The 20,127-nt window shown below is 49.9% G+C and overlaps 7 protein-coding genes across 7 annotated transcripts; 4 read left to right on the forward strand and 3 right to left on the reverse strand.

Moving 5' to 3' along the window:
- Positions 1–2,232: 2,232 nt before the first annotated feature.
- On the forward strand, positions 2,233–3,353 carry HER10_EVM0005651 (uncharacterized protein; the record flags this gene model as incomplete). Its single annotated transcript, XM_035475257.1, has 4 exons — positions 2,233–2,337; positions 2,401–2,627; positions 2,684–3,030; positions 3,097–3,353. 4 exons carry the CDS (start codon positions 2,233–2,235, stop codon positions 3,351–3,353), a joined length of 936 nt encoding a protein of 311 aa, XP_035336053.1.
- A 3,553-nt stretch (positions 3,354–6,906) lies between these two features.
- HER10_EVM0007036 (thiol-specific monooxygenase) lies at positions 6,907–8,680 on the reverse strand (the record flags this gene model as incomplete). The annotated part of the gene is made up of 4 exons (XM_035476603.1): positions 8,409–8,680; positions 7,766–8,354; positions 7,337–7,711; positions 6,907–7,278 (listed from the first exon to the last, which is right to left on the reverse strand). Exons 1-4 carry the CDS (start codon positions 8,543–8,545, stop codon positions 6,907–6,909), a joined length of 1,473 nt encoding a protein of 490 aa, XP_035336181.1. The 5' UTR covers positions 8,546–8,680.
- A 1,062-nt stretch (positions 8,681–9,742) lies between these two features.
- Positions 9,743–11,091, reverse strand: HER10_EVM0004355 (uncharacterized protein; the record flags this gene model as incomplete). The annotated part of the gene is made up of 2 exons (XM_035474004.1): positions 9,743–9,803; positions 9,836–11,091. The coding sequence occupies 2 exons, from the start codon at positions 11,089–11,091 to the stop codon at positions 9,743–9,745; spliced, it is 1,317 nt and encodes a 438-aa protein (XP_035335930.1).
- Positions 11,092–11,809: 718 nt separating this feature from the next.
- On the reverse strand, positions 11,810–13,523 carry HER10_EVM0004398 (maltose permease; the record flags this gene model as incomplete). The annotated part of the gene is made up of 4 exons (XM_035474046.1): positions 11,810–12,190; positions 12,258–12,501; positions 12,555–13,386; positions 13,454–13,523. 4 exons carry the CDS (start codon positions 13,521–13,523, stop codon positions 11,810–11,812), a joined length of 1,527 nt encoding a protein of 508 aa, XP_035335935.1.
- A 678-nt stretch (positions 13,524–14,201) lies between these two features.
- HER10_EVM0003273 (uncharacterized protein) lies at positions 14,202–15,878 on the forward strand (the record flags this gene model as incomplete). Its single annotated transcript, XM_035472955.1, has 2 exons — positions 14,202–15,650; positions 15,711–15,878. The coding sequence occupies 2 exons, from the start codon at positions 14,202–14,204 to the stop codon at positions 15,876–15,878; spliced, it is 1,617 nt and encodes a 538-aa protein (XP_035335824.1).
- A 250-nt stretch (positions 15,879–16,128) lies between these two features.
- On the forward strand, positions 16,129–17,759 carry HER10_EVM0002089 (xylosidase/arabinosidase; the record flags this gene model as incomplete). The annotated part of the gene is made up of 2 exons (XM_035471815.1): positions 16,129–16,294; positions 16,351–17,759. 2 exons carry the CDS (start codon positions 16,129–16,131, stop codon positions 17,757–17,759), a joined length of 1,575 nt encoding a protein of 524 aa, XP_035335712.1.
- A 354-nt stretch (positions 17,760–18,113) lies between these two features.
- HER10_EVM0009526 (uncharacterized protein) lies at positions 18,114–19,343 on the forward strand (the record flags this gene model as incomplete). Its single annotated transcript, XM_035479012.1, has 1 exon — positions 18,114–19,343. One exon carries the CDS (start codon positions 18,114–18,116, stop codon positions 19,341–19,343), a length of 1,230 nt encoding a protein of 409 aa, XP_035336397.1.
- Between the last annotated feature and the right edge of the window lie 784 nt (positions 19,344–20,127).

Below are 20,127 nucleotides of genomic sequence, written 5' to 3' on the forward strand. Positions count from 1 at the left end.
TCAATAAGTCTCGTAAATTAATGTTCCAAGAGACTCACTTGTCTGTAGTCGGGTAGGTTTTCAGGCTTAGAAGATAGTCGACACGGATATATTTACAAGAAATTTCACAAGACCTCTGAGATAGAGTGAGGAAAGAGGCGAGTAATAAAACGTCAGAATCGACAAATTGATCACTTTACTTAGGGTTTATCAAGTCAAACAGGTCAAGCAAAAAGATGCAGGGAGTATCCATTCTGAGAACGGAGAAGGAGGGGATAAGTTTGAAATTGTGAGAAATTCATTTCGGGGAGATTTCTTTTGAAGTCTTGAAATAGGGAGAAAAGGGCGGGATTTTCACCTAGTTCTTAGCAATACACGTAATGAATCTGCCCAAAAACGGTCTGCAGACTTTTCTTCACGTAGGTGAGAGCCCATCGAGAGCAAACACTTTGAAGAACTCTCGAAGTATTTGGCCCAAAAACCATTGTTCTTGCTATAATATGATGGAAGGCGAGTGACACAGTGTATAAAGGCATCGAGAAAAGAACGAACTGCGTCTACCCGATGCGGAACTACTATTGATTCCCAAGAGCAGCCCTACGTAAAGTAATAACTTCCAGTTTCCTGATTCTATGAAAGAGCATGGCCGTGGACAAGTGGCGGCATGTTCCGACGGCAGTATTGGTGTCGACCGATACAAGCACTGTTCAGACTCACGTTGTCGTTACTATCACTGATGAACCTCAACTGGAATTAAGGGCGACCGACGTACCCAAGAACGCTGCTGGTATGGACGAGAATCCTTAATGCCCAGCGTGCGTTGGCGGTTCAACCCTTACTTGATGAAAATGACACTATAGGTGCGAGGGACGTAAGTAATTCATACTCCATGGAAATATTCCCTGACATTGGAATAAGAATCCATGTCCTTGAGCAAGTCAGAGTCTGACAAATAGTAGCGAAGCCTTTGCTGCGAGGCAGACGCGTTCGTAGACATAGCAAGTACAGGGTCGGTACGATAACGCCAGGAGGTGCATGCTTCTTGCAGTGCTGCTTCCAAACCAGGGGGTCAAGCAATGTCCCCAATTGAGCCGCCAGTTGTAACAATTACCAGAGCTACCTTCGAGTCCGTCTTTTGTTGAGCCAAAGCTGAATGAAAGCAAACGCAAAGGGCATCCATTGAAGACGCGCAAGGACCAGCCAATGCCTAGGAGGTTGAAATCATTTAATGATTAGTAGGCTGTTTTCATTTCGTCAGTGTCTTTGTCTCTTTGAGGCGGGCAGCGCGTTGTAATTTACTGGCACAGAAAGCCGAGACGGCAAAACTGCTGACCATGATGATGCTGCCAACAGAAATTTGAACGCGATGCCTATGTTTGTTACGTGCAACTATGGGTCCTACTGCGATGCAAACCAGGTAGATAATAACTAGGTAAATGCAGAAGACCAAGCCAATCTGAGAAGGCGTGTACCCTCGAAGCTGTTGCTAGGAGAAGTAAGACTGAAAGAACTACCGCTATGTTTAGCTAACTGATAAATAAGACCATCGCGCAGAATGCCGCAAACACCACCCCGCATCCTTCAACACCGCCCTCCGGGCATCTTGATTCCTCGCTATTTTGACTCCTTTGTTGGTAACAAATATCGCCGGCTTGGTGTTGCTTTCGGCACAGGCACCTTGACGGCTTGCGGCATTACTACCATTCGTATTCTCGTCGCACGTCGCAGTTCAGCGAGTGATGCTAGAACTTTCGAAAGAAGGCCCAGGAACATGATCTACGAGTAAGGGATCAAGGACGTCGGGGTCCAAGGAACTTATTTCCCGCCCACTGCCACGGAGATCCACATTAAGGGATCATAGTTCGCGCCGTATTTCCCCGCACTTTTCCCTATTAGGAACATGTTCCAACTTCCGAGCCCATCGAGGTGCATTCACCAACATTTCTCCAACCGTGATCCTTGGCAGACCTTAGTCGATTCTCGCATACCACGCAGCTTTCTGTCATTCCGTGGTTTCTCTCTAAGGCTAGCCAGGCAAGCTCGAGATTATGCTTTTCTCTACTCTGTAAAGAAAAGACTGGATTTCAAAGCAACAATAGGCTACTAAGCGACCAAGTCGTGAAGAGCACTATATAACTAGCAGTTCCAACTCAAGCTACTTCGTATTTCCCACTACAATCAGCTCTTTTAACAGTTGTCCGCTTCAACCCAACAATTTGATGATCTACGAATAGCATCGAATTAAAGATCACTATGGCTGTTATTGCTGTCGCAGGCGGCACGGGGGCGGTAGGCAAGACTATCGTCGAGGGCATCCTTGCTCACGGCGGCCACAGAGTTTTCGTTCTCTCAAGAACGGTGAGTGTTGACGGATCATCTAGTCCATATCATCACGGTATTTACTGACACTTGATTGTACAGAGCCGAGAACCAAAGGACGGGGTACAATTTATCGCTGTTGATTATCAGGACGTGGAAGGAATCAGCAAGATCTTGCAAGAGAACCAAATTGACACCGTCATTTCCGCTATGGGTGTTGTCACGCCGCAAACCAACCAGGCTCAAATTAACCTGGTCAAAGCATCAAACACGTCCAACTCGACGCGCCGCTTCATCGTCAGTGCCTATGACATGCTACACACCAGGGAGTATGGCTATGCTTCTCTGTCAACCTCATGATATGTAGATGCTAACAATGACTTAGCCAAATTTCGCATTATCCTCTCGCTCAATACGCTTTTGAGGCAATTGACGAGCTCGATAAGACAGATATCGAGTATACTCGAGTTGTGAACGGCTTCTTTTTGGATTATTTTGGCATGCCACACTACAAGACGCATCTCCACCCATGGGTCAACTTCGTCAACTTGGAGAAGAAGTGGGCTGTCATTCCTGGTGACGGCTCCGCCAGGGCCAATTTTATCACAACGCAGGATATGGCGAAGTACATTGCTCGCCTGGTTGGTCTTGACAAGTGGTCCAAAGTGAGCAGCATCGTGGCTCAGAACCACTCGATTTCTGAGATACTCGAATTGGCAGAGAAGACACGAGGTGAGATCAACTCTTTATGAGATCTACGTGATTCCCGAATTCGTACTGACAGAAACTTGCACGCAGGACCGGAATTCAGGGTCGCTTATGATGACTTGGAGAAGCTCAAGTCAGGAAAGATTTCCTTCATTGAGGACTTCCCTGATTTCGAGCTCAGTCGCGAAGAGTCGGAGGCCCTGTTTGCAAAGGTTCACTACTATGCTGGCATCGGGAAGTTTCTTGTTCCTACCGAAGACACTTTGAACTCTAAATTTCCGGACATCATTCCGATAACGGCTGCTCAAGTCTTTGAGGAGTCATGGAATAACAGTGGCGGGCAGTGAGTGGTGAAGCTTGGTGTCAGTAACTGGGGGAAAGGGCAAGCTGTCTAGTTTAGTGAGCAGTTCTCCCCTGAGATTCATTGATATATACGTTTTGCCCACCCTTCAGTAAGGTACTCATAACTTGATCAACTCTTCTCCACCAGTTCTGGCGTATTACCCAGGTGCTTCTCACACAACCTCCTGTATTCTCTTGCAGACCTCCATCGCATACTGATCTCATCCAAGAATGTCGTTAAACTCAGTATGTCAGATTGGCTACTAGCTCCATCGTCTGAGAGTCGGTGGAGGTTGGAGGATGCATTATACACCCCGTCAAGTATGAACGGCGATATGAGACCTAAATCTCCGATGGGATCAATCCCGTCAAATAATTGGTTGTAGAGTGCTTTGGAAATGTTTCGTATGTCCAGACTCGCCTGCCAGACAACTCTTGCTGAGCATCTCTGTATCTTCTCCATTTCATGACTCTCTGATTTGTCACCATGATGGGGCTTCAGTAGATATTTGCCGTCTGGGGCAACCTTTGCCCCCAAGGTGAGCTTTTTGACGCAAAGGAACAGAGCCGAGCGGGCGGCGAAGCGAGGTCCCATCAGTCGAAGAGTGAGGTCGGTGCCGGTCAAAGATTTTGACTCGTGGTCGACAGAATCGATCCATTCTAGAATTTTCCTTGAATGACTGACGATATCGTCAATATGAACCTGATCGAGTGTGCCCTCAATGCGAGATAGTACAAGTGCGCTGTCAATCAAGAGGGCGGCTTCGCAGAGTCGTGAGAATGCGGAGTGTTCTGCAGAGACTACCGGCTGCCAGTCGTACTCATGATCCCCAAGTACATTATAGTCGAGGGATTCCTGTTGCAAATTAGCTCATGAGCAAACGAGTTACAGCACTGTTCGTGGCCAAGTGCCCGTAAACAAGTACTAACCCAACTGTCATCATGCATCGGGAGTTTAGTGTCTTCCTGAGGTCTTGATATTGCACATGGACGCTTGCTCCCGACGGACATAAGTCTGTCGAGTATAAAGACGGCCCACCAAGATCTCCTTCTTTCTTCCTCATCCGTTTCGAACCATTGTGTCTGTCCAGTTAATGCCAGTTTCACCATGAATAAACGCTGCAAGACCGTCAAAGGATCCGAAAGACTTACAGGCTTTCTTATAGCAACCGTGTCTACTGATCCATGGAAAGCCGTTTCTCTTGTTGCCCAGGATACGCCCAAAAGCTCAATGTACCGAGTGCATAATCCAATACTCATCCATGCGGCAGGGTAGACCGCGTGGCAATATTCGTAAAGTGTTACAAGGATCATTGCTTGAAGAACCGGCAGGGACACAACCCCTCTAGCCACGAGCGTGTCCAAAAGTCCTTTGGTCTGGTTATATAAGTAGCTGCAAGTGTTGTCGTCGGGGTCGGATGTCATGAGTCTCATTGCCAGAGCAAGCGCGACTATATCCGGCTCACAATTTTCAGAGAATGGAGCTTCCAATCGCTTCTTGGCGGATATGAACCGAAACCAGATGTGAATCGTGTTAAAATACTCGTCGCAGGAGTTTTTGATCTTGTCGCTTTCATTGACGAGCGATAGGATAGCCTTTTCGTTGTCCATGAGATTAGATGTTCAACCATGTGAGAACTAAGCTGTGAGCCTTACCTCAGGTATTGAGAAACTTGGTCGGTACAGTTCTTCAAGCAACGCCTCAGCATGGAATCGATCGCCGTCGAGAAAAGCTGAAGCTGGAAAGGCACCCTTGATATGTACACGTAGGGACTGTGTCTCCCTACGCAGGGCGCTTAGCGAAGGTCGACTATCCTGATCATCAATGATATGCATTTCATCCGATGGCGTCAGCATAAGCACTTCGTCCTGTTCATTGGGAATATGGCGGCGGTGGCAGAATTGTTTCTCAATCGCATCCACTCGAGCTTGTAGAGCGGCGAAGTCCACTGCACTAGGCGGGCGATCAGACTCATGTTGTGAGCTATGGAGTCGACGAAGCTGATGGGGGCGATCATCGCTAGAAACCTCATTGTCGCGCCGCCTTTTGTCGCCCGTTCTGGCAATTGTCTTGCTCTCAAGCGGCATAGCGAAATGACTACAAGATGTAGTGCAATCGACGTCGCGCTATGGGATGGTGATGTAGTTGCTCTGGAGAAAGGTAGGAACTACAGAGGGTGAATAACCGGCACCCCTTGGCTGTGGCGTCAAAGGCAATTGCGCACCAGCCACGACCGACCTAGGGGTCTCGAACAATGTGGCTGGACAATATCGGAATACACTCAATGTGTACTCGCAGTGAGTTCTTTTCCTCTCTCCTTCCCTCCGTATTGGAAATTCCCAAAAATCCGACAAACTCTTCCGAAATTACTTGGATACGGATGAATCATAAATGTGAGGAGGCCTTCAGGTAGGGGAAATGATTGCAAATGCCTGATTGGGATAAAAGGTGAAGCACTTCATTACGGCACTCCATCATGTGGATCAAAAAAGGTGAACACGTTTTGGCAGCAAAGGTGAAGTTCATCACAAACACAAAGAAAATCACGGCACTGGCTAGGCCTTTCGCTCACCTGCATCCCCTCCTGAAAAGTCCCATGAAAGCTAACCCCCTACTTGTCTGGGTCAACTTCTTTTCTTCCTCTCGCACAAACAAAACATCAATCTTACCAAGAGTCCATCACTACACACGAGCAAGGGTTTGCGCATTATACATGCAACTTTCGCATTACAATCCACCTTGGACGGCATTGTCACAGTTACCAACCAGGCCAACGTGAAGTAGGCAAGGCGCAAAACACAAGGAGACCTTGGTTCTTGTATGCTGATTATGTCACCCAGTTACTCCTAGACTCCCTCCATAATGTGTCAAAACGTGTACTACACGTTCGATTGCGGCCATCGTATCGGACACGTTGCCGTTCTTCGCTGCGACACATGTGTCATATCTGGTTTCGACTGCTAGTATCGCGAGACCTGTGAGGATGAGAAGCTACCTGGTGGAGCGGGCTTATGTCGCGACTGTAGACTAGCTCCTCCCGTCGAGAGCGCGCGTGCGCGAAGCGAAGGCAATACGCCTGAAGGATTCTGGAAGAAAACAGGGCAGATGCTCGCTGCTGCGGTCGGAGCGATCAAGCCCTCGACGAAGTAAGAGTTGATGAGAGTTGCGACATGAAAATGGATTGCTTGGCTCTCTTGAGGAAGCTGTAAATAGTGGCCGCAAACTTCTTTGTTAGTTTCACAGCGGAATATTATCATAGCAGATCGTGGCGAGAACGAAGGGGGGGTCATTGCAGCGCTCACGACTTATCATTGTAGTACCCGTATAACAACATCAAAAGCTTTCGCGCGATGAAATGATAAATATCCAAGACTGCAAAATGCATCGTACTACAGATTGAAACGCAAGATAGATCTGCGACTTGAACAAATTCCAATGTACCATATCTCATCAAGTTTTGCGCGCAACCGACACTGAACTATCTAGTAACCCGCTCGCTGTCGCGACGGGATACAGTGACGCCATAACTCGTAGCGCCGATGCGTCACTTCTGAAATCTACAACCTCGATCTGATGGGCTGTTCATTGAGCTCAGCCTCTGCTTTCTTTCTGGAGTCTTCCCAAAAGTTGGCTTTCGCGGAACCCATGGCCGCCCAAATGTCTAACAATTTGTCGTCGAAAGGTGGCAAGACGCGACCTGTGGTTCCCGGCGCGGGGTCTCCTGCCACCGATCTGAAGTACTCGAATACCTCTTTGTAGAACGGCGCGATGGTGTAGTAGTCCTTGCCTCCACCAAACTCTGTGACACGGTCCTTTTCCCACTGCTTCTGTTCCTTCTTTGATGGTAAGGGGTTGCCCCTGCCTGCCAGAAGACGAGATACCGCGACTGCTTGCCATTCGAAAAGGCGGAAGGTGAAGCCACCTCCACACTGCACGCGCCTGTTAGCATCATCATCTCATACGAAACAGGGGCCAGTAATAACTTACCATGCCTAAGAAGGCGAGGGTCGGATCTTCGATATCCCAAGTGTGGAAGTAGACCCCGGACAACCTACGGTCAACTTGACGTATGCGTTCTTGCACCTCCGGCAAAAAGGGGAAGCTGAAAGTAAAACCAGTCCCGAAGACCACGTAATCTACGCCTTCAACTACGCTTCCATCCTCGAAGGTGATTGCGCCAGTATCTGGGTCGAATTTGATGATCTGCTTCTGGACAGAGATATGAGGATGTGTGAAAGGGGCCCAGCCAAAGTGAGGCAAAGGTTCTCCTCGAAGTGAAGCATAGACCGGGTGTTGAGCAACTGGCAGGACTTCGTGGAGGATCTCGTGCGACGATACCGAGCCTCCCACGACAATAACTTTCTATGCGTACGATGAGCGTCGAACCTCGATTGGGTGGTCGTAGCATTGACTTACCTTTCCCTTATACTTATCGGAATCTCTGAAGTGCTTGCTGTGCACAATACGGCCCGGAAACCTTTCGTCATATTCCGTGATTCCCTCGATACCCGGAAGCCAGGGTACGTTGTAGTGCCCAGTTGCTATAATGAGGGCATCGAATCTCTCCTGCCACCAGTTGTCTTTCCGAGGGTGCTCTTTCCTCAGTGTAAGAACCCATTCGTCACCCTCTTTGGCTGCGAGTTCCACGGTGGTACTCAGTTCTAGAAGTTCTTGGTGTCCATTACGGACAAAGATGTTCTCAACCCACTCCCGGATTTGTTCCCGGCCGCGAAAGGGGGCGTCATCACCATACTTCTCTCGGATCCGTTCAGTCAGAGTTTCCGGAAAGGGTTCAGTGGTAAAGCTCATAATCTCTGGGGTTATGTTGGTGTGTAGATGCTCGTGCTGAGCGGTATCCGAGAACCGGATCTGGTGACTGTTGACGGCCTCTGACTTGGGTGTCTGGGCTGGGAGTTGAGATGGGATTGGAACGGGAGCATCGGCCTTTCCATCTAAGAGTGTTTTGAGAGATGGGATATTGGCAGGCAAATGTGGGGTGTAGATCCTGTGACAAGAGTTAGAAGTCTTGCAGAGTTGAAGAGATAGGTGTTCGGCTTACCAGGTTCCTCCTGGGATGGGTCGTCGATCAAAGACTCGGACTGTGTCGAAAGCTTGTTCCTTGACCAAGGCATCTGTAGCAATTGCGCCTGAGGGCCCTGCGCCAATTACGGCTACTCTCTTAATCTTACCAACCATGTTGATTCGTTTCGCGGTATATCTCAATGCGAAGTCTCAGAAATAATGACAAAGTCGTCCTGAGTGGCTTCTTGATTGTTCAAATCACAACTTCCGGCAACTCCTGCGCTTCCGAGGCTCATATAAGGCATTGGCATCCTACAAAAGTTGACTCTTCACTTTAGTTTCGATGATTTGGCGCCAATTTATTGAGTTTCCGCGCGTTAAACAATGGCGCCACGGGATGGGTGGCATTGCGTCTTGTTGGAAGTCGAGCACGCAACCCGACTTGATGTGGGTCAAAGGATGCATCTTGACCACACCAAGAGCGAAACGATATCAGTCTTTAGCAAGCGCGTATCGGAAGGAAGCCGACTGCAGGTCCGACGCTCCATTTCGCTTGTTCATCGGTAAGCCTCCGGTTCGCGGCAGAGTTTCGCGGCTTTTAACTACACAGCATCAGTTCACACCGATATCGCCATCGTCCAATCGAATATCGGCACTCATCAGATAACTACAGGCTTCATACGACTATAGGCTCAGTTGACTTTACAATGTCTATTGAAGTACAATGCGATACCATGGTCTCACCATAATGACTCAGTGCTAAGAAACGAAGGAGGAAATTTATTTTGATTGCTTTGCTCATACTACTCGGTACCGGCTTCTGCAACCTCTGTCTTGATGAGAAGTAAGCCCTTGCTGGGCATACCGTCCTTATCAAGTAGCCTGACGAAGCGGTATCCAAGTCTCAACCTATCCAAGCGGACGCACGCCCACGCTGTCATAACATCTGGCCCGACGACATCGTTCATGACGACGAATGAGAGGAATGCCAGCTGCGGAACAACGCCCTCGACGTTCAGGAACTCGATGACCTCGCCGCCAAAATCCGGGCTGGTGCCAGTACTCTTGCTCGTTTGGCCACTGTAGCCAATCTGTGTGACTTGCTTCCCGTCCACATCTTCACGCACCATGGCGGACAGCGCATCTGGCTCGGTATGCAACCCAACCTTGACGTAAGGTATGAACTTTGTCGGATCATCATATGGGTTGAGCAAAGGAAGATTCTGAGCTGCCAATACTGTAACAGCGATTCTATCCAATTTCTTGCTCTCGATGTTGGATCCCACATCTTCTTCGTCTGACTCCCCGGTAGGGTCGCGCCGATAGCCATTAGGCTTGAGGACGTACCCATCCGAACCCGCAAACATGCCCTCATTGAGAATCATGCCCACATCCCAGGACTGCCAGTTCAGCGCAACAACCTGCACGCCCGCTCGCCAAAAGATCACAGGATCAAAGTTGGACGAGTCAACCCGCATGCCGTGTGGGTAGGTTCTCATGAGGAAGTCCCTGTTATGAGAGAACAAGGCCTTTGGCATCCTTCTCTGAATAGCAAATGCCGTTTTTTCCGAAAGGGAAAAGATGTGGTTCGGCATCGATGCTTCGGCTTGCTCAAGAGACTTGAAGGTAATACCGCGCGTGTAGATGCCCAAACGGCTGAGGCGAGAGACGACCTTGGGCGGCTTGACCTTCACGGCCTTCTTCTCGCCTCCTTCTGTCGTTGTGACATCAAGGATGCTGCTGCTGTCGTCGTCCAAGCCTACATTGATGCTTTCGGCACCGTCCCTATCCTTCGGAACGTATTTGACCTTGACAAGAATCTTTCTGCGCAGCTGTTCGGGAGACGCTAAGGAAGCCGGCTCTAGCTCGGGCTCGGGGAGGAGGAACTCTCCCCAAGTCTCCTCCATGATATCGACCATGGCGGCCTGCTGTAGTGGAGTGCAGTGCACCTCCAGGCTGACAATGAGTGGCAGATCCGACGTGACAAAGGCGTACTCCTTGACGACTTGGCAAACCTCGCGGAAAAGGATCTCCTTGGTGAGAGTGAAGCCATGGAGAACCCGTGGCTCCGCCCCAATAATGTCCGAAAGCCTGTCATCGGCGGTCCTGCCTTCTGGGTCCACAGGGTCAAACTTGTTCATGATCCAACGGCCAACCTTGATGCCTAATTTGTCCCTCCGACTAAGCTTGGTTGGTGCGTTGTTTGTGCCGTTTTCGTTTTCTCCATCGGGGTTGAACCCGGGCTTGTATCGCTCCTCGCCATCCCAGACATCAATTTCGATACAGCGACATCCACGGAGGAGGACATCCCTGTAAGCGTCGGCGCTGGAGTCGCTTGATAGCTGGTTTCCGGTGAGGTAGGTGTTGTGACTTGAGCTGATGAAGTAGCTGCTCAGCGGCCACGACAAGTCCTGAGGAGCCGCCATTTCGAGAACGTTGCCGCATGGCGAGGTGATGTATCTGATCAGTTCGAAGAGATCCAGCTCGTCTTTGTCGATGAGGTAGCTTGCTAGACCATTGGGATCCTCGGCTTGCACGTGCTGCATAAAAATGCTAATCTGATCTTGTGTCCACGTGTTTTTTGTGGTGGCATATTTGTTGAAGAGCTGAGAGAGGTGACCCAAAAGAGATTCGTCTAGCTTCTCTTGAATGCCTTTGCGTTCGCCGCTTGGATGGCCACCACCGGCGCGGTGTTGCTGGAGAGGAAATTCAGTCGACATTATGTGGTCACAACCGCAGGAAGAAGTGTACAAAGAGTATGTTGATTTCGATTCGGTAGTGATTAGAAGGTAACGACTATGAGTTTGTTTTAAAGCGTTGGACTAGCTATCACAGAGAATGTATTCCTTCATAATTCTGGCTGCCTCTTTCGTCGCGTTATGTAATTGGTCTGGAGATATTGCCCAAAATGGCATATATAGGAGGAGCTCCTTCCCGGTGGGAGGTTTCCCAGGCGGGGCGGAGGTGGAAATAAGGTCTCTACGGTTAAAGTATTAGTGAACTTACGCACCGTCGGCCTGGCCGAAGGCTGTTCTTAGCTTTGTGGAACCTCTGTGTTTGGGTATGGAAGAGGCCAAGGCTTGCGAAGTGGACACGGCTATCACGGCAACGCACCGACTAGGCTCAGCCTCAAGTAGGTAGGAGAGAGAATATGAGCGAAAGGCTGGAGTGATGACTTCTTTGAGGAACCGGCGACCGTTACGGGTTCCGGGTATCACGGACCCCGAGTACGGCATCGAGCCCCACTTTGTCGATAGAAGATATCTGTAAAGACTGTGGTCTCAAAACGTAGAGATAATTTATTGCGGGGAGTAAGGTATGATGAACTTTTCCAGATTTGGGAGGAACTGGTGCAATGCCCGTTCATACTCATTGCTATTGTAAACCCTGCCCATAGCAGGCAGAACAATGACCTCGGCACTTGTGTGTATCAATTTGTCAATCCTTTAGGACCACCGCAACCTTCTCCCCATCATCCACCTCGACAGTCTCAATCTCAAAATGATAATTTTTGAACTCTCGAGTTGGCAGTCGCTTCTGGAACATGTTCTCCAGCTCCAAGTAACTGCGACCCTTCATCTCTGGGAAGCAGAAGTAGAGATAGATAGAACATAGCAGCGACGGTCCGAAGAAGACGAATGCAACCTTGCCCCCGAGGTTGGCGTTGCTGGGGTTGATTAAAAATGGCATGAGTTGCGTGACAAGACACGCAGCCGCTGTGTTGCTCATCACGTTGATAGAGTAGGTCTTTTGACGAAGACGGGGAGATGCAGTTTCGCCACCGACGGCATACCCAACAGCACCGATTGAAAGTTGGAACTAAACACCAACCATCAGCATCAAAAGAAAAAGAATGGCGGTTGACTCTCGTTTCGACTTGACTTACTATGAATCCCCAAAGAGCCATGAGTGCAACCATGGCAGTGAGAGCGCTCTGGTTACTCTTGGGAACACCTAAGCCACCGATCACTAGCAGCAGAGCCGTCATAGCAATAGTTCCCCAGACTATCAGTGGTCTGCGACCAACTCGTTCAACTAAGAACCACGAGCAGATATTGCCAAGCAGCTGAATACTGTAACAAACCTGAGCAATACCGATAGGATTTCCCACCCCAGCAATAGTAAAGAAGCTATGAGATCATGCTGTTAGTAAATAAATAACTCCCGGATGGTCTTGACTTACTATGATAGGTATCCCACAACCAGCTGAGCACCAGCAAATTGCTGTGTCAAATACACCATGCAAACGATTGTAGTTCTGCGCAAATTGGTACCTCGAAAACAATCCAAGTATGAGGCGCCACCTTGGCTCAACGCCCTCTCCTTTTCGAGCGTCGCTTCCATCATTGCCAAACTCTCTTCCACGTTGTGTCTTGGGCCGTTGAATTTGCGTAGCGATTTTCCAGCTTCCTCGCGTCTGCCCTTCATTAGAAGCCAAGACGGCGACTCTGGCAGTAAGAGTCCTCCAAGAACCAGCATTAAGAACGGAGGCACCAGCTGGGCGAGCACAGGCAACCTCCAGCCCCAGTCGCTCTTGATGAAAGACCCGCCGTAGCCGACCAGAGCGCAAGACCATTGTCCAATGACGATCATGGTGTTGATGAGAATAAGGCACACTCCCCGCAGAGAGTCTGGCGCAATCTCAGCGACATAGACGGGTCCCAGAGCGTGGCCCAGTCCGTAGCCGACGGTGCTGATGAGTTTGCCGCCAAAGAGCATCAAGATCGAGTTCGAGAAGCCTTGTACGATGATCCCAGCAATGCAAAGAACACAGCCACATATGACTACCATGCGGCGCCCGATAATGTCCGAGATAAACCCGGTGCAATATGCGGCTAGCACAATACCGACAGTAGTTGAGGCATTGAGGATTTGCTGATCTTTGGTCGGAACCTCCTTGATGCCGGAGGTCGTAGTCGTCCCGAAGCGGTCGAGGAAGGCAGGGATTGCGAGTATATTGCCAACAAGTGCGAGCTCGTACCCGAAGTTGATGGGTAGAATGAAAATGAGGAGGCCTACCAACGGGACGCGGTCAGACTCGGTTTCCGCTGACCAAGTTGGTCAGTCGTAGGCAATACTTACACCAGGCCAAGACCCTCTTGTTCTTGGACAGCTCAGCAAAGCCTGCGGTATTCTCTGGAACTCCTGCCATTGTGCTCATGTTCAATTCGTCTCCGAGTCGCAGAAGGCGGTAACAGGTTCCTCGAGAAAAAGTCTGAGATATAAGAAGAGTCTTGAGACCTGCGCGAATAAGCAATGTCTTCCTTGAGTTGCCCTGGGGTTAACGAGAAAGACACTGAAGCCATCAGGAAAAGCCTCGATTACTTATAGCTCCAGTATTTAGTCAAAACCACCCTTCGATCCGGGTTTACTCCCGTGTCCAGATGACAGACATCAAAACCACATGTTTCACCGTGGGCTACGCCCACCTAAGAGTCTCTTACCCCACAATACAATGCTACCCCCGCAGACCCATCGCGTAGAATGGCTGTGAATGGTCAAGCTAATTCGCCGCGGCGGATTATTTAGTGTTGGTCTCTGCCCACATCTTGGCCACGGAACGCATTGGTCTAGCAACTCTTCCCTTTCCCACACTTTACTCGGCACATCGGAGAATTGCCAAAGACGACTCTGCGAAGCGCTTGAATTTCTGTACCCGACAGCTTACCTAGTTCAATGACGAAACGATCTTGCGATGGATGTAGGCGGCGGAAGGTCAAGGTATGGCAAACCAGACTCAAGTGCAACTTGCTGACAACCGCAGGCTAAATGCGACACCTTACAGTGCGATGCGCAGAGCCCGCAATGCTCAAACTGTCTAATGTCATCCATGACTTGCGAATACACCGTCCCAGCGAAGAAACGGGGGCCACCATTTCGAGCTCAAAGATCAGATCAGATCACAGCTCAGACGAAATACAACCGGCCGAGTGGCAAAGAGTCTATTCCAGGAAATCCTCAAGTTACAGACTCCTTTGTTGCCGGTCTGCCAAACGACAATCAACCTCTCAGTTGCCCTACCCGACAGAGGAATTCCGTCCATGCTCCATTCGACGCAGCCATTGGCGATCTTTTCTCAACTCTGGGGAAAGCCCTGCCATATGTCCCACTAGAAGATGTCCTATCTTCCTGCATTGATCTTTACATGCAATGGGAGTTCCCGACCAGCCCCATCATCTGCGAACCAATGGTTCGGCAAATGATGCATGCTGTGGTTCCAATTCTCCGGAGGGAAGTTTCGCTACCCAGCGACCCGGTAACAAACCACTCCAACTCAGACATTCCAACCATCCGGGCCTTTGCGCTCCTCACGGCCCTCTGCGCAGTGGTCTCCTCTACTTTGCCAGCCGAGATATTTCCTGGTGGCACGGCACTCGCGATGCCGTTCCTCAAAACGTCGCGAGAGGCTCTTCGACTTTATCAAGACTACGATATTGAGCACCCGGAGTCGAGCTCAATCGTCATCCGTTACTTCCACTCCAACGCCTTACATGCCCTCGGAAAGACCAGTGTGTCGTGGCATGCGATGGGAGAGGCACTACGACTCGTGCAGGAGATGCGATTGTATGACGAGAAATCTTTTCGCAACCTCGAGTGGCCCGAGGCTCAGTTGAGAAGAAACACCTTTTGGCATCTCTACATTGGGGACAAGTCCGCCTCAATTCTGAATAAAGTCCCCATCTCGCTTCATCAGATCTGTTTGGACACTCCCATCACTACTATATTCGAGGAAACTGAGGATTACAGACTCATCCAGACTGGCCCGGAACCCGACATTGCAGATTTTGAGCGCTGTTTGCGTCTGGGTTTCAACTTGTGCTTCCAACTTTGGTATACGGCTTCTGAAATGCTTGTCGACTTGAACTTCCTATCACGACTACATGGTAAAACTGGATCGCTGCGCTCGGTCACCTCAAACGATGCATCAGACTTGAAGAAATCTACCATGCAATTATACTTCGACTTCACCAGTATCCTCCGCAACTGTCCGCCCTGGGTTTGTGATCCCAAAATTGCAGTCTCGGGAACACCCAGCGAGGCCACGGCCCAGTTTCGAACCAGGGCAATATCGATTCAGAAAGCCAACCTATTTGTCACCTTTCACACGCTGCGACTAGTTCTTATCAATCGCTTTTTCGAACGCGGCTTCATCGAGATTCTAGGGCTGACAGACGATCCAGTGATGCTTGCTATGCGCAAAGTCGAGATAGCGAGCGATCTCTTGGAGGCAGTGTCAGACATTCCCTTTGAGGCCTTACAAGCTAACGGAGAACCTTGTGTAAATACAGCTCTCCTAAGACTCAAGTTAGGGAGGACTAAATGGCTGACTCTTGAACAGGTTGAAAAGCTCCGACAAGTCGGCGTGGCTCTGCTCGAAATCATGCACAATATCAACAACGAGGCCATATCCACTCGTGCTAGATCCCTCTTTGGCACGCTGTTGGACATTCTAGCCCGGCTAAATTCAAGGATATCAGACGAGTTGAGCAATGATCGCGAGTCATGATTTGGGAAGGGCGTTCGTCGGCACTTCGCATCGGGGTAATGGTGTGGTTTGCAATTCTCCGCGGCGAATTGGCCCACTTCTCCATCTCGGGCCCAGATGCCCCAGACGCCTGGCTGATCAGATGTTTCCACATCGAAAAGGCATTTGGCTATAAACTCGAAGTTTCTGGGACCATTAACATGTGCTTGCTTCATTTCCGTCCAGACTTCAGCTGTCAGTAATCCGCTTCGTTCTGTGCTCAATTGCAAAGATGGCGACGAAGCGCACTTACTGCAACCCAATCGTGCCTGGATTCGCACCAGATCCCTCGGTCGTCTTCGTTGATGGTGTCTTCTTTCTGGTAACTTCATCTTTCCACGTCTTTCCTGGTCTGCCCATCTACGCCTCAACAGACCTTCAAGACTGGAGGCATATTGGTAGGCGAACCAGCCAGAGTTCAGCTTAGCGAGCACACTTACTGACACACGGCAAGGCAATGCCATCAATCGCAAGGAACAAATCTCACTCAATCGTGCGAGCACAGCAGTGATGCCTCTCGATACGGGGAATATCATGGTCGCCAGCGCCGGTCTCTTTGCACCAACCATACGCTACCACGAAGGCACTTTCTATATCGTTTGCACAAACGCAACGCACGATGAAGATACCTTCGCCCTGGATAACTTCTACATCACCACTACCGATATCTGGTCAGACAATTGGACCGATCCAATTCACTTCTCTTTCAATGGTATCGACCCGAGTCTGTATTTTGACGACGACGGCCGTGTCTATGTACAGGGATGCTGGATGATAGACCGACTCAAACAGCCCAGCTGCACGATCAAGCAGTTCGAGATAAATATTGCAACAGGCAAGGCTCTGACTGAAGCCCGAGAGATCTGGGGCGGCTTCGCGCGCTATGACACCGAGGGCCCTCATATCTACAAGCGAGGAGGCTATTATTATCTCCTTGTCGCTGAGGGTGGCACCTTTGAGCATCACCTGTTGAGTATCGGGCGCTCAAAGGATATTTGGGGCCCCTACGAATCCTGTGATGCAAACCCTATCATGACCGCCGATGGGAAACCAGACGAGTGCATCCAGAACATCGGCCATGGTGAGCTCTTCCAGGATCAGAGTGGCGCTTGGTGGGCAGCGGTTCTTGGTGTACGAAATGAAAACAATCGTCCACCGCTTGGCCGGGAGACTTTTCTGACCGCAGTCGATTGGCCGGAAGACGGATGGCCAACAATTCAGCAACCGACGATGGAGTTTGAGCGTGTCCTTTCTGGCCCTGTTGGTGGTCACGCATCATTGATTAACAAGGCTCCGGCAAACGTTGATCTTGTTTACATCCGTGACCCCGAATGCGAGATGTATCACATTAGCGGCGAGAACGATTTGGTACTCGGGTGCAGTGCTAGCAACCTGTCGACTCCTACCGGTACTAGCACCTTTGTTGGCAAGCGACAGAGATCCATTGATGCATCTGCATCAGTAAATCTGAATATCTCCAATGCGTTCAAAGGGAAGCCCGTGGAGGCCGGGCTAGCCATCTACAAGGATGCACCGCGCCACGTTTCTCTTTCGTTTGACTTTCAGTCTTCGGAAGTGGTGTTCAACGTGACGACAACATCCAAAAATAAAACTCAATCAACTTCTATCCCAGTCAACACATCCACAACAGTCCTAGGAATGCGTCTGGAAGCAACTGCGCAGGAGTACACATTTTTGTATCGCGAGAACGACTCGGAAGACTGGAATGCAGTGGGAAGGGTGCAAATTGCCGACCTGGTTGAGAGAGAGATGACAGGGCCGGTCTTTGGTGTCTTTGCGCACGCTATGGAAGATGGAACTGTCGGTGCCGAGGTTCATTTCAGCAGATTCACGATAGAATAGCAGGGCAAGTCCGATTCTTGAACCTCAGAACTCGAATGGCAGTAAGCCTAAGTTTGTCAGAGCTGAGTAATTCAAATAGAAAGTCGCCGTTGATGCGCCGCCTGAGGAGTAATCGGTCCCTTGATTCCTCCGCATAAGCTGTGGCTGATCTCCCGTGACGTAGTTCTCCAACACCCATCAATAGCCGAGGCATGCGAACGACTGCTTTGATGATCAAGGAACGTTGAAAAAGCCTCCTTAGTCCCTCGACCTTTGCAATGCTGTTTGTACAACAGAGCCTTTTGAACTCTTAACTAGTAGCTGCTCCTTTCCATAGAAACTGACTCACGCCGGTCGACGAATTGCTTGGACGTAATGGACCCAGCACAATTGCCTCCGTGGGATCTCCCCTCCGGCGTCACCTCTCGCTATGTCGACACTTCGCCCATAGGGCTGAAGTTCCATATTCTCGAGTCTTTCCCAAAAGACAATCCCTCTAAAGGCCCACCGCCTCTGATCCTACTTCTCCACGGCTTTCCAAACCTGTCGTTCGACTGGTCTGCGGTAATGCCGAAACTCGCTGCGGCGGGGTACTACGCAGTCGCTCCCGATATGAGAGGCTTCGGCCGAACGCACAACGCCAATCTGAGTCCGATCAGCGAAGATACAATCCGTCCGCTGACCGCCCTGCGGGATGTGGTAACTCTAGTCCACGCACTCGGTTACGAGAGCATTCACACTCTCGTCGGGCACGATCTAGGGGCATTCGTTGCTTCGATGTGCGCCATCACGCGGCCAGATATGATCAAGTCCTTGGTATTGATGGCGCATCCGTTCAAGGGATCTCCTCAGCTGCCCTTGGGAACTGGAGCTGCACCGCAACTAGCTTCTTTGTTTGAATCCAAGCGGGAGGATGGCGGGAAGACGATCAAGGATGACAATGACATTCAATCCTCTCTCTTGAAGCTTGACCCGCCAAGAAAGCACTACAAGTACTACAACGCCTCATCAGAAGCAGTCGACGAATGGACTCATCCCACAGGCCAGTCGATGCACAAGTTCCTCCGGGGATACTTCCATCTGAAGTCTGCAGATTACAGTTTGAATAATCCTCAGCCCCTCGAATCATGGACAGCACAAGGGATCTCAGTCATGCCGCATTACTACGTAATGAGAGCGGACCTATCGATGCGCGGAAACATTGAGCTGGACATGGCGCAAGAGCCGGCCGAAGTGCGAGCCAAACTCAGTGAAACACCATGGCTTACCGACGCAGAACTTCAGGTCTATGTTGATGAATATTCCCGAAACACGTTCCGACTTTCTTTGTTGTGGTACAAAGTCCTCATCGACCCGGCCTTGTCTGCAGACCTCCTCTGTTTTGCGGGAACAAAGTTGGCGATCCCGACAAAGTACGTCTCTGGGACACATGATTGGGGAACGTACCAGGTTCCTGGCGCTCTTGAAGCCATGGAGAACGGCGAGAGCGTTCGGTCTGACTGCTGGATGGGGTCGGTCATAATTCCCGGGGCGGGTCACTGGGTCAACATCGAAAAGTCCGAGGAGACGGCACAAGAAATCATCACACTGGCCCAGTCCCTTTAGGAGAAGGGCGTGAACCCTGTTGGTGGATCTGTTTCCCAGTTTCTAAGTTGAGATTGTCATGGGTTTGTTTGCAACGAAACAATTGCTTTGTATGATTTGGGTGAGGTTTGGACGAGCTTAATTGTCTCCTATATATGGACCCTGTGAGATCGAGGCAAGGTCTGATTTACAAAGTAGTGCCGGACTTACTAGCAGTCTTCCAATTATTGATGATTTGTTGCTACAATGTTATATCTATAACAGCGTTCTTGCTCTCAACTTGCTCTCTTCGCCCTGAACGTCGTTTCGAAGCATCTCTGATTTTACAGCTTTCATGGCGAAGCGGAATATGCTCAGTGTGCCTTTCTCAAATAGCTTCTAATTATACGGTTATATGCCTTACTACTCGGATAGTGTCTATTACACACTAGACTGTACCGCAGTCAACCCCCTTCCTTTATCGTCGAAGTATGGACTCAACTTCTCGATGTAAGTCCCAAACCAGACTTCCCTCAAAACGAGGACACCCACATTTCCATTTCCAAGAAGTCCAGTTCCCAAGATCCAGAGACGATGTTCTCATTGATACATTCCCATTCGTTAGTGAAAGAAGCTTACGGTCGACGTGAACACGGGGGAAAGGTCGAAGAGGTAGGCATCTGGCTGGCTCATCCTCTTTGAACATTCAATATGAGCATCGGAGAAACATCATAGAGGTATCTTGGGTCAAATTGCTCAAGCAAGTCGAACTCATCTGAACTTACTCCAGGCACCTTGAGGGTGAAGCTTCATGTTCAATTCACCA

Source organism: Colletotrichum scovillei (assembly GCF_011075155.1).
Source record: "Colletotrichum scovillei strain TJNH1 chromosome Unknown Contig00003, whole genome shotgun sequence".
NCBI classification, from domain to species: domain Eukaryota; kingdom Fungi; phylum Ascomycota; class Sordariomycetes; order Glomerellales; family Glomerellaceae; genus Colletotrichum; species Colletotrichum scovillei.